General features: G+C 39.0%; 1 protein-coding gene across 5 annotated transcripts in view; it reads left to right on the top strand.

The window, feature by feature from the left end:
- Positions 1-13,116, top strand: part of LOC118406116 (protein EFR3 homolog B-like) — an 86,449-nt gene that overhangs the window by 64,451 nt on the left and 8,882 nt on the right. For 4 of the 5 annotated variants that reach the window (XM_035806016.1, XM_035805987.1, XM_035805990.1 and 1 more), the window contains 6 exons: positions 9,043-9,204; positions 10,044-10,167; positions 10,618-10,656; positions 10,950-11,001; positions 11,445-11,620; positions 12,032-12,107. In XM_035806016.1, coding sequence (XP_035661909.1) covers positions 9,043-9,204; positions 10,044-10,167; positions 10,618-10,656; positions 10,950-11,001; positions 11,445-11,620; positions 12,032-12,107 — 629 coding nt within the window. The remainder of the gene's footprint in view (positions 1-9,042; positions 9,205-10,043; positions 10,168-10,617; positions 10,657-10,949; positions 11,002-11,444; positions 11,621-12,031; positions 12,108-13,116) is intronic. The other variant, XM_035806006.1, reaches the window with a different exon arrangement.

Consider the following 13,116-nt stretch of genomic DNA (forward strand, 5'->3'; position numbering starts at 1 on the left):
AAAGACTCATTTTTTTTATAACTACCGATCGTTAGTAGATATCAATCTGCACAACCGTGAGTTTGTAGCTTTCATCATTATGCACATGAAAAACATAGTTTCGTTGCAGTGGTATGTACCAAAGTGCTGTATTTTGTTATAGAAAAAAATAATATTAGGGGCAATAAAACCTGATGACGTCATCAATATGGCCCCCAAAAATCAGCTTTAGAATTCTTTCAAAACCATCTTTCAATATTCGTTACGGCTCCATTCTTTCTGAATTCAATAATGAGAAAACAATGGAAGGTAAAAGTGTCAATTTAGCCAACCTAAATACCTTATGTCGATTATCATGGTGATGTACATGCACATGTAAGAGTGACATAATGCCTCGTGAGACATTGATGAAGGAAAAATGGGTCCTTGATGAATCGATCATCTCATTATTAGCTAGGGCTGGAACGCCAGTAGGAGTCGGATACTCCGTCAAACAGATTCATGGACAAAATGGACCGCTGTATTGAGTATTGCCCATTCACAAGTTTTCAGACAATTAGGACCTGAATTAGGAACGGTACCCACCCCTTATGTTAGCCAATTCAAACTAAAGCTGACATTGTTGAAAACTTTAAGGTGCTGGTCCCGTGTTTGAGAAGCCTTAAGCTTGGACCATGTTGATAAGAATATGGATATGTATACGGATGACATCAGCGTAGGCAACAATCTTCAACCATTTAAAAAAAACTGACTTTGACTTTTTTACTGTTACAGTAAGTCGTACAATTAGCAGCTATCAAATGACCACATATATGCCGTAGATAGAAAAAAATCATAAAATATATTGCAGGAGAAGGATGGTGGGGGGGTGGTGGTGTCAATAATCCATCCATAATCCAATAATCTTATTTTTTTACCAAAGAGCAATTATGATGATTCTGAGTCAGTAACATTAACGTTACATAGTTTATGGCAATGATGATAATCATTATTTAGATTTTTCCTGTGTTAAATATTTTTTTTAAAAAACTGCTGCCCCTATGTGACCACCAGGCAAAAAGGGAGAGGAAGAAGTAAAGACCAAAGAAGTTAATTCAACAAATGACATTAGCCTAGCGTAAAGGCTTTATAATCATGATTGTGTTTCATATACAATGAACCTGATTATTGGCATTCAAAAAAAACATTATGCTCGTACTACCAGCTGAGATAATTTTCATAAAGAAAAAAATTTAAAACCTAATAGTACGTTATTTGCATATTTAACGGGGGCCGCCCTAAGATGCCCGCTTTTTTACGCGCTCGAACTGATCACAGCGCTCCATCACTATTTAGTTGCCAAAGAGTGGTCAAGTTTTGGTCAATGGATTTTTAACACGTTCATCTAAACACCATGCTTGGATAAGGAATGCATCCAAACGGTTCATGAACCCTTTACCCTCCGCGTTACAACTGGCAAACGCCAAGGACGTTATCGTGAATATAACTTCCGATTTTCTGCTGCGTTAGACAGTGCGCCCTAACTTAGCACGCTTTTGTAACTTGCTCTGAATCATGCTCGTCTTGTGCTGTGAGCACATGTGATTATTATCCACAAATCTGGCAATGAACGTGACAATGTGTTCGTCCCACGACAAGCTCGCCTGCCCCGAAAATGAACTGAAAACTTTTGGCCTTGTTGTCTTCAAATGCACCTTTATCAAAGCCTTTTTGAAAATGTGTTGAACACGTGGGTGTCTGAAGTGTGCATACCTCAAAAATCACTGTTGCTGCACAAGTAGATCTCCTTAAAAATTCATCTCCGATTTATTTGGTGGTATTATGATTATGAGAATGTACGTTAGCTCCTGCTGTTTGATTTACAGATTCCAAAGCGAACGTTTTGTCGTAGGGGTGGGAGCGCTTACAAGTCAAAGTGTCTATATTAGTTCAACACCCCCTACGTTGCAACATCAATCGGGAAGAACAAACTGCTGTCAATGATTTGGCCACTTATCAAGACATGGTGATTCTTTCTGCTGACAAGGGCAGATGCAGTAGTCTTAGACAGGGAACAGTATGAGTGGTACAAGACCTCTTGGGACAAAAACACCTACATCATGCCCTTGAAAAGGACCCCACCACAGGTTTGGACACTTGTCCTTTCGGGCAATTACATAAAAAATTTACTCGCCCCAAAATAATTTTCACTTGGCAAAATTTAGATTACTTTTTCTACGCATTTTCACTTCCAGGGATGGAATTATTATTGGCTCTTTGTTTCTGTGTTGACCAATGCTTGATGCCTTGACTGTGAAAGTAACAAGTATACCAAAATCTCACTTATTGAAAAATCTTACTTGTCCGATCGGGCATTTTCACTTGCCCGGGACAATAGGGCTAGTAGACTTGTCCCACCCTGCCACCACCAAGTTGAAAGGAAAAATAATCACTGACAGCTCTCAAGAAATTGGGAAAGAAGAAAGTTATAGGACGTGTCTCCTATCTAAGGCTTTATCCCACTTTGGAACAACCCCCAGCTTTCTATGGCTGTCTCAAAATCCACTAACAATATGTTCTATAACATGACCACATCAGCCAGGTAGATGAAATGAAAACATCAAGTTCACACAGGAGTCATGCAAGTCATGACAACATGCTCTGGTCCCCTACCTAGATACAAAAAGTGTGGCAATTAAAATTATTGCCATAGCGACGGTTTTAATGTTTATGAGTTTTACAGATTGTTGTTGTTAATGGGTTTTAATAGTCGTATTCCATTGCTGTCAAAGGGGGTCCCTTGTGAGTGAAGGGTGAACTAATGTAAATGCTCCTCATCGATTTTACAAATCAGGGCCTCATTTTATATGAATGATATCAGTTGATCATCCTCTCTAGCTAAATAACAATATGCTAAAAAAAGGGGTTTTGCCAGTATCGATATAGATATATAATATTATATAGATATATAGATAGATAAAAATATTTTTCTACTGAATTAATTGTGTTTGTCATGAATTATGCAAATAAGGCTCTCATTTGCATAAACTATATAACTTGATCATCTCCAACAAATTGACATGCGCAATATATGTTAAGAAAGGAGACTTTTGTCGCCTAATTTGCATAGTTAATGTTAAACGATGTTCACTTGTACATAACTTCCAAATGCTACAAGTAAGAAGTTCCCGTCATTTATCAAAATGACATTATAGCATTTTCTCATTAATTATGCAAATTATGCATTTATTTATCAATATTCTCCTCTTTCTCAGTTACAAAGGTCACATGTTGTAATGGTCCTTTAATTGAGATGAGCAGGTTTCCCAATTTATTATGCAAATTAGCTTCAACTCTGCATAATTCTTCATAATTAATATGTAATTATATTAAGCATCACGTAACCTATCCACATACCAAAAACCATAACAATCCGTCAACCCCTTCTTTAGTTATTCCCTTTAGAAGTCTGACACCTAAGTCTAAACCTGTCCTGCAGTTCCAAAATAAGCCGCTAGGGGGCCCAAACCTATACCACTGACTTACAGCATCAAGAGCTGTCTACCACTTAAGATTCATAGCCGCAGCATGTCCAGAACTCGAGATATCAAACCAAGAAGTTCCGCTGCAGTACCGTAACAGGCCACTAGAAGGCCAAAAATCTTATCACTTCCATGTCTCAACAAGACCTACCCACGTACCGAATATCAATACAATTCATCCAGGCGTTCTTGAGCTATGGTGGTCTTCTACAACCGGCACACACATACAAACGCTACCCAAAATATAACTTTCTTGGCGAAGGTAACCATCACATCGCTATCTCACAACCCCCACATGTTTTAAGCTCAAACAATGCTTGTTTCACACATCAGTTTGTACTTTTGAAAACAGAAAGATATCAAGGGTGAAGAAGGCCACCAAACTTTCCAAACTCCTGGACACATAAACCACGAACGAACCCGGAAGTGATTTCCACATGTCATTTTCCGAGAAACACATCTCCACAATCTTTTACCCCCTGTTTCAAATGTTTACATTTCCATGACCACCATACTACATACTACAATTCGGGTACGTCTGAAGTCCTAGGCTTGTCTCAATTTTGCACGGCTATCAATCAAAAATTGCCTTGCGCGAATACGGAAAACACTGCTGAGCACGTACGTGCCCTGGGCGACTGGAAAGCTTACCCGTGGAGGTAATGGTACAGTCCGGCATGATGCAACTACGCATGCGCGGACTTTTGACATTCCTGACATTCCTATACAGTTTTTAGAATACTTTGGAAACGGTTCCACACTATACTATTAAGCTCGCCCATCAGGCGTCGCTAAAAACTACATAGAGAAGGAGCCTCCAATTCATTTTGGGTAGTACTGTAAGTATATTCAGGAAACTGACTCACACTGACCACTGACTATCTAGCCTTTGACTCTCACCTCCCACTGGAATGCAAACTGACAGTGATAAAAACTCTTTAACTTCCACTGGACAGACAGCATCATTACCTCAGACAAAGCCAAAACAGACAAACACAAACACCCCCAAAGTGCCTTGGCCAAGTGTTGCTACCAAAACTGGACCTGCCACAAAGCATTCAAACCCTCATCTCACCACTCAAGTGCAAAGTGACAGAAACAAGGTCAACATTAACCTTTGAATTTCCATATATAGCCAAGAAGTTTGGAAAAACTCAGACGGATCTTCAAAAACTTTAACATTGCCACAAGCTTCAAACCTCACCCAACCCTCTGTTGCAAAAACTGTTGTATCAAAAAGACTGACCTCGGAAAGGATATAAGGCCAGGCCAATGTAAATCTACATAGTTACTCAAATATGAAGAACCCAACTGCAACAACATACATTGTAGCATACATGGGCTAGACCAGCCAGCCACTAAAAGAAAAGTACAAAGAACATCGCAAGCCTAGCGCTAATGGCTACCCCGCTGCCATTTCCACTTACAACACAACTAGGGACACCAATTCACAGATATCCTAAACTGCAAACGCTTCTGGTTTGAACAGGGAGTTAGAGAGGCTATATGTAAGAGAGAAATCCAATGTCTAATCATGCAGGTTGCATTAAAATCTTCTCCCCAATCTTCTCCTAGGTTTTCAAACCCAAATCCTGTAAAATTTCTGGCTAATTCAATCCCCGATCAATCATTACAACCCAGCAAAGAAACTGGACAACTGAAGGTATAATAGCTTAGAAGCGGCAGTGCTCAATGGATTACATGTAGGTCTCAAGTGCTTACTTTGCATTTGGGACGTCGTGGGGTCAAACCATGGCTTGGTCATACCATTGAGACTCTAAAAATTGGACATAACTGCTTAATATTCAGGCTTAGATTCGTCATGTCATGTAGAATAGATATTTTATCTTATAATAAAGAGTATGGTACACTGATCATGGATATAAATTCCTATTACATAATACAATTGTAATGTAGACAATTGCATGTACTATAGTTCAATAGCCTGAGGGCTAATAGAAACAGATTTATGCTGCCCAATACACCTTAGGGCTAACATCTGAAGCACTTTTATACATATTTGTACACTTGGATGCCAGCTTTACGTCACCATTGCAAATGATGACCCCAATTGACGGTTTATCTCTACCTAGTGGACTGATAAGACATTTGATTTCAGTCCCAAACGTTGCATGAATGATGACTTGGATCTTAATAAATATACTATGATAATTGTATCGTCCACATTACCAGCGAGTGAACTCTAAAAGCAAACATTGTGTCAGAACTGTCTCCAGGACCCGTCCCTCCGTCCTATAGGTCAACGGAAACTTTCTTGTTGGGAAAAAATTTTCCCTTTCCGTCCCAAAAAATCTGAACTTATTACATGAAATACAATGTACATGTAGATGAAAATGTGTTTTCATACATTGTATGCTAAAAATGCTTACCACTAAAATGAACATCACGAGCTCCCAAACAATGGGTGGGATGGAAAAAAATTAAGGCCCTGGGTTGTGTAATGAACAAACTGACTCTTAAGGTCCTAACATTATAGTCCCACAGGGCTTATAACAACATGATCCCATTACTAAGTGTCAAGAAAGTTGGTTACAAAGCCTTAGGGTCTCATTGATGAGTTAGTGTACAACCGCACCACTCAGATTCCCAGGACTGTGTACCTCCGACCTAGCACGTGGCTGCAAAACTTTACCTGTTAATTTCTTCAGTTACAAACAAGCTTTCACCAATCTAACTTTTGAGATCAGTTCTGCTGGCTAAAAGGGAATTTCTCACCACTAAAAACACGCGTCCATGCAACCGTTTATTTTTTGGCTCGGGTCTCTTTTAGGGTACCCACTCGGAGTAATACATCAATGAGACCTTTACCTTACTGTAAGTTGACTGGTATATTGAAGAACTCTTCAGGCCCTACCTTTGTTGTTGGGTGGTTCTTCTTCCAGTAGTGCCTTGATGGTGTTGTGGATGTGAGACAGGGACTGCTCTTCATGCGTCTGTTCTTCACACTTCTCTGTGCTCAGGTCCTTCCGTTCAAACTCCACATGGTAGCTGTGTCATGACAACAGGAACATATGATATTATAAATCAATATGATGATAAAAATCATCTGATACTGCAATATTGTTATACAGTCAGCAACACATTCTGCTCTTCCTATGGTACAGAAATGTTAAATGTCTTGATCTCAACGCTCATGACTTACATATTTACCACAGTACTGGATAACTTTGAGGCCTGGAATATAGTAAAGCTAGGCATACTATAGTTGCACTTTAAAAGGCATGGAACAAAGTCGTGGAGTTGACTGAAATTTCTTTTGAGACCAATAAAATGCAAACTTTAAGGAAATGTGCTTGATGACCATTAAAAAAACTCAAGATTGATATGGAGATTTGCCATGAATGTACATTGCACACCTACCGGCATCTTTCATAGTGGTACTGTGTCAGGGTCCAGTCCTTGGGAACAGGCTCGGCTGCCCCTGCCTCTATGCCAGCCTCCATGGGCTGGAGCTCATTCTGTGCAGCCACCACTATCAGCAGGACAGGCAGTATGATCATAGTTAGCACACCCATGGTTACACCACCTGTTGTAGCTACCTGTTATACCGTACTAGCCCTAAGGACTAACACACAACCCACTGACTTCTCACCACTCTTCCAACATCAGTTGAAGAAGTGGAGAAGTCCTCTAGAAGTGGTCCTCGGGGTGCAAGTTTGCCGGACTTATATAGGAAGGCTAGACTAATCCCATCTGACAGCCATTGTTTCCGATTTTCCCACCAAAAATTCCATTTCTTCCTAGCGGTAACCTTGTTTTAGGACTTTCTTGTGACTGGAGCTAATGTGTAAGTCCCTTCTTGCCACCTGTCTTTAACTCTTTAGTAATCAACTTCTGTGCATTTAAGTAGTTCTCTATGTCTTGACTGTTCAATGGGGTAATGAGAGTCTGCATTTAATTGATAGGAAAATAGCATTGAAATCCTGAGTGGTGAGGTGGGTTGTGTAATGAACTACTCTACTCTACTTAAACGCTACATTTCTACCTGTAATGCCTGATCTCATATTTAAAAGTAAACTAGAGTTCACTGACCCCTTGCCTTTGCTAATTGAATTGTAAACCTTTACAGATTATGCCAATATAGTCTCATTTCCATACATATTATATTATATAATGTATCAGTTGCTGATCTTGTCTCACTGCAACCCAAATGACACAGTTGGTCAAAGTCTAGATTCTGTTCCTATCTAGCATCCCATATGCATGATGCAAAGATGGCTATTCTCACTGGCATTTTCTCATCAGTCAAATGAGGCCCTGATTTGCATTATAAGTGTATGTTTGATAACTTCCAAATGCTGCAGGTATCAACTTCTTGTCATTTACCACTATGGAATTATCATAGATACTATTGGCCTTTTCTCATCATTAATGCAAATGATGTCCCCACAGCCACTCCACCAAAGCAAAAATGCATGAAGCATTAACCTTCTTGTCGAAGTTGATAAACTCTGGTTTAGACTTATTATTAGAGGGATTCTGACAGTAGTAACATGCTCTATGAACACGCTCAGCAATATAACTGTTTCAGCCATTTAGTTAGTCTCAACCACACATCCCCATCAAATTGAAAAAAAAAGAGCATTAAGTACATAGTGCCTGGTTTTCTGCCATTCATAAAATTGTCATCTTACTGGACATGTTAGCACCCCAAGATGACTTACATTGGTAGCTGCATTTCAGTGTTGGAACTGTTTCAAGCTGTCAATATTCTGCATTGTTGTATGAGTAATAGTTTGTTGATGTATTGTGTTTGGTAGCTATGGCAATGCAAGTATGTAAAAGGTTGTTTTCTTCAGTTGAATTTGTAACATCGAATGTTTGTTTTAGCTTCAGGAAAGGGCTTTCACAAAACAATCCCAGCTTTTTCACACGAGGACTCCGTTAATAATGTTCCTCTTTTAACAAAGTACTGGCCCCCGACATCATTGTATAATTTCTGAAGCCTGGCACTTATATTAATGGGAAGGGAGACTTATCCTTCTATCCTTAACTAATTGCCTTTAGTTAACGCATGGGAGATGTGAAAAATTGCTTGGAAGCTACTTTTTGTCTTCTTTGTAGAAAGCATGCGAACCTTCTTTAAAGAAAGTTCCACATATATAACGTAACGGTTACATGATGCAGTGTAAAAAGTTACTGAGATCAGTATACAGCTCAAACTAGGGATATTGTATACAACACTTTAGTTTGTTACAATTACTACAGTCTGTATTACAGTGTAACATTATGGTTTATGTTGGTAAGAAACTTTTCATGTGAAAACTAAGATTTTCTCATTCTGACACAAAAACCTGTCCACCAGGATTTCTATAGTTACTGACAATAATTATATATATATATTCTAGATAGAAAGGATATTGTCCTTTTTCTAGATGATTGTAAAACTGTGTATCTATTGTTTGTTGCACCTCCTTGGTTGCACAATTGTTCTTCTTACATGCTTAATGTCACATTCAGTCAAACTCTACAGTAACTGTACATCAGAAGTTGTAACTTTGATGACTTTGTTCTTCTGTAGGACCTTCAGTGCTAGAGGTGTTCAACACATTACTACGTCATCTACGCCTGTCCATCGACTACCAGCTGACGGGGAGGCGGGGCTCACAGGGAAGCATCCACAAACAGCCAATCAACGAGGAGGAGGAGAAACTGTTCCAGGAGGCCATCATTACTACTGTTGGTGGGTAAAAGTCAGAAATGACACTCAAGGTCTTACATGTACATGAAGTGTTAGTATGAAGACATGGAAGAATAGCTGAAAATGATCTTGGCCATATGTGAAACTCACTCACACTCACTCACTATCCGGTTTAACGTCTGTTGTTCCCCATCCCTTGAGGGTTAGACATGCTTGCAAGTAGATGAGGGGGCTTGATGGCAGCTCGCCAGCGTCCTCTGTCACTTGGGTTGACATTGTGAAGATTGAGGAAGTCAATGTTTTCCCTTATATTGTCCATACATCTCTTTCAAGGTCGCCCACGAGGATTCTTTCCCTCTGCTGATATCTGTGATTTTCCCGGGTGAAAGTTTGTAATTACTCTAACTGTAATGCAAAGGGCCGGCATTTACTGTAACTGTAAACCTAAATGCAAAGTGAGCAGTCACCTCAGAGTTCAAAATTGATACATATTTCACATGCCCATAACTTTGACCTGGCAACCTTTTAAACCAAGGTGTACATTAATTTTGTATATGGTGTTGCAAGGCCTGGTCATTTGCTGTAACAACGGAATAAATCCACTGAGTGAGGGAAGTGGCCTTCCCTGCTGGGTGTTACCAGACATTCTGATTGGTCAATGTTCTGTGAACTCTCCTTCTTTTAACACCAGTGTTAACGAATTTCTATGTGCAAGGTCAACAACGTCTTGCTATATGATAATATCTAATTTAGTAGTACACATTATATATCAATTGATGGATTTCTTGACATTTTTCAATCAGATGTTTTCCTTCCCAGTATACTCTGGCAAGATTTACAAACTTACACTTGTGTGCTTGTGTCATCCTCATCTTTCCTAGGTGCATTTGCCACTATTTTGCCAGACTACCAAAAGATCGAGATCATGATGTTCATCATGGGGAAAGTTCCAATCCCTCCACAGAATGGAGACAGCAACTTGCTCTCAGCTACAGGGGTCCAAGGGTACAGTATACGTCATGTAGCCTTAGGATTTGTTACATGCCTTTCCTTCTGCAAATATCAGTAGTAATGTCAGAAAAAAAATGTACCTGTCAGTGAGTGCATCAGTGTAACTTCAGTTATGTATGATTGGTGCAAGGCCTGAAAATGTACAATGTAAGTGTACTAGCCTTGGTGTTGTCCCTACTTTAAATGTACACAATCATGTTATTGAATGAAAGACCTCATGATATACCAGGTGTTTCCTTGTAACTTGACAAGATAATAATGGTTTTGAATCTTTCTGCTGTTTCAACTTATCCTTCTGCCTGACAGCAAACAGAACAATAATCAAAGGGATTTTTAAATAGCTGAAAGTTGGTTTTCTTAGCTCTCTATCCTTCTCTCTATGCCTTTGACTTTGATTTCCCTCTGTCTTTGTGTACCTTTCACACTTTTCTTTCTTCTGTAAAGACTGATTTACTTCCAGAACCTGAGACCTAACTTCTCTCAGTGAGTAGAATCTTGCTTTGGTGTTTACCGACAGCAATATTTCTTGTTGCGAGTGTGCCTTTCCTCTGTCTCTTATACAGCAGCTGCTACATAAACTACATTGTACAGCTTGTATGTGTGTTTTATGGTTTTCAAATTTTCCTTATATTCTTTCCCCATCTTTACATTTTCCTTCAGTTTTATTTTCTTCCTGTCCTACGTTATATTTTGATAGTTTTGATAATGTTTGGCTCACACACAGATGACAAATTTCAGGTTATACTGAACAATTGTGCCTTCCTTTCCATTTCTAGGGAGGAGGGGAATCTACTGCTGCAGAATATGCTGTTAAAGAGCTTGCACCAGGTAACTTCTGTTAGTACGGTTATTACAGTATTACTATAAATATAAACAAAATCAATTAATGATGATCAGTATTGCCTATGTACAAGTCTTAGACTAGAAGAGAAATATGTTCAAGTTTCAGATAATTTTTCACCTGTTAGGAGAATTACATTGCATATGTGCATGAGTTATTTGTATTTACTATAATTAGATACAGAAACATGGATGGATTATTCTTCCCCCCCCCCTCCAGGCCCCAGTGTTTAATTATCAAATTGCATGGTAGACCATAAAGAGCAAATGCTTCATGTTTTCAAGATCATGGCAAAATGATAAGGACCTAAATTTTGATGAGAATTATTATGGATCACGATACTATAGAGTACAGCGTATATCTGACTCGTTGCTGAAGGTTACAAAATGTACATGATTGTATATCTGACTGATCCCCATTTTGTACCCAGGTTGCCCTGGCCTACACGTCCGTCTCCATGACGACCACCTTCACCTCCACAGCATTCTTGGATCCCTTACTGAGAGTCTCCCTGGTGGCCGACGCCCATGTCCGCCTGATCGTTCAGCAGATTCTCCACACCCTCATTGATCGCCATGGCAACTGTGAGAAGTTACAGGAGATCAGGTGTGCTGAGAGTCATGATGTGCTTTCTGCTTTGATTGTGCCTTTAATATTATGTTGACACGTAAAGCTACCTGTCAATTGTGGCTTTAAGAACTTTGTCACTTTGATAATTTCATCAGGTTAGTAGAATATAGGATATAGGACAATTCTTTTTCACAACCAGTAGGTACTTACTTGGCTTACGTTCTTACGTTTTGATGTCTCTCAGACACCTTCTTCAGATTGAAGCTCTGAAGGTGTCTTTGAAACATGAAAACATATTAAGTCAAGTAAGTACCTACTGATTGTGATAAAGAATTCTCCTATATCCTAACTTTGTCACTGTTGTTTTTACTCAAAATTCAATTCAAAAGTGGAAGTCTGTATCAGATTTTAGCTGATCTATCTAACTTTATATTTATGACCTTGCAGAATACCCAAGTATATCAATGACCTTGATCTGAAGGTTGAGAAGTGTTCCAGACAAGACTTGGCCTTCATGAGAAAAGTGAGTATACTTTGAAGTAAAAGATATACATTCTCCTCCTATCCTGTAATTATTAACCTTCTCTCTGCTGCCTAGCCACATAACCAATACAAATTTAGTGGATAAATGGCTACCTTAGCCTGCTGAAGGTTAAGGTGGAGGGGTTAAAAGATGCATCTATCCTCTAGGAGTAACATAACTGTTATGATTTGTTAATATGATTTTACATGGTACATGTATTGTAAAGGGTTTCTAAGGCCACACCAATTTAATTTCTTGGTTCACGGATTTTTTCATAAAAAATATGGAGCGAGAGGGCGAAATAAAAATAAAAATAAAAATCGTAAAATGGTTGGGATAAAGGTAACGGCTAATCCAAAACATAAAGAAAAAAGTTTTCAGCTTGAAAAAAGTACAAAAACACTATTTTTGTACAGTAACAGCACCTGTACCCACACTTTAAGGAGCTTAAATATAAAGGCCAATTTGCTACTGTAACACCAGAAAGTTGGTGAATGGTTTCATTAATGGTGAAAATTTGCTGAGTGGTAATTTTTAGTTTTATTTTTTTTCCCAAAAAATAGGAGCGAGCGAATCCGTGAACCAAGAAAATAAATCGGTGTGGCCTAAAACTTTCAGATTATCCTATGAATGTTCCACCTAGTTTGATCCCTCACTTTGACCTTGAGTGAACTTTCCTCTGTACTCCATCCAGATGATTCTGTCCTTTTCTCTCCACCCAGTGTGTGTAGAGCACAATGCCACCTTAAATCTAATCTACCCTTCCATAACTTGATTTCACAGTTAAGCCTCCTACATTTCCCAATTTTCAACTCTCACATCTTGGCTTTAAACTTGATTAAGTGCGCGTAAGACTGGGATAAGCCAAGGCACAACTTAGTTATCCTTTTGTTTCCAGGAGTGCTTGTGGTTGACAAATACACACAGATTCCACCTTTAACTCAATAATTCAAAAGTGTATCATAATAAGGTTAAAGGGACTATACCACAGGTTTGCCTAATGTACGTG

The sequence above is a fragment of the Branchiostoma floridae genome, chromosome 2 (genome assembly GCF_000003815.2).
Source record: "Branchiostoma floridae strain S238N-H82 chromosome 2, Bfl_VNyyK, whole genome shotgun sequence".
Lineage (NCBI taxonomy): Eukaryota > Metazoa > Chordata > Leptocardii > Amphioxiformes > Branchiostomatidae > Branchiostoma > Branchiostoma floridae.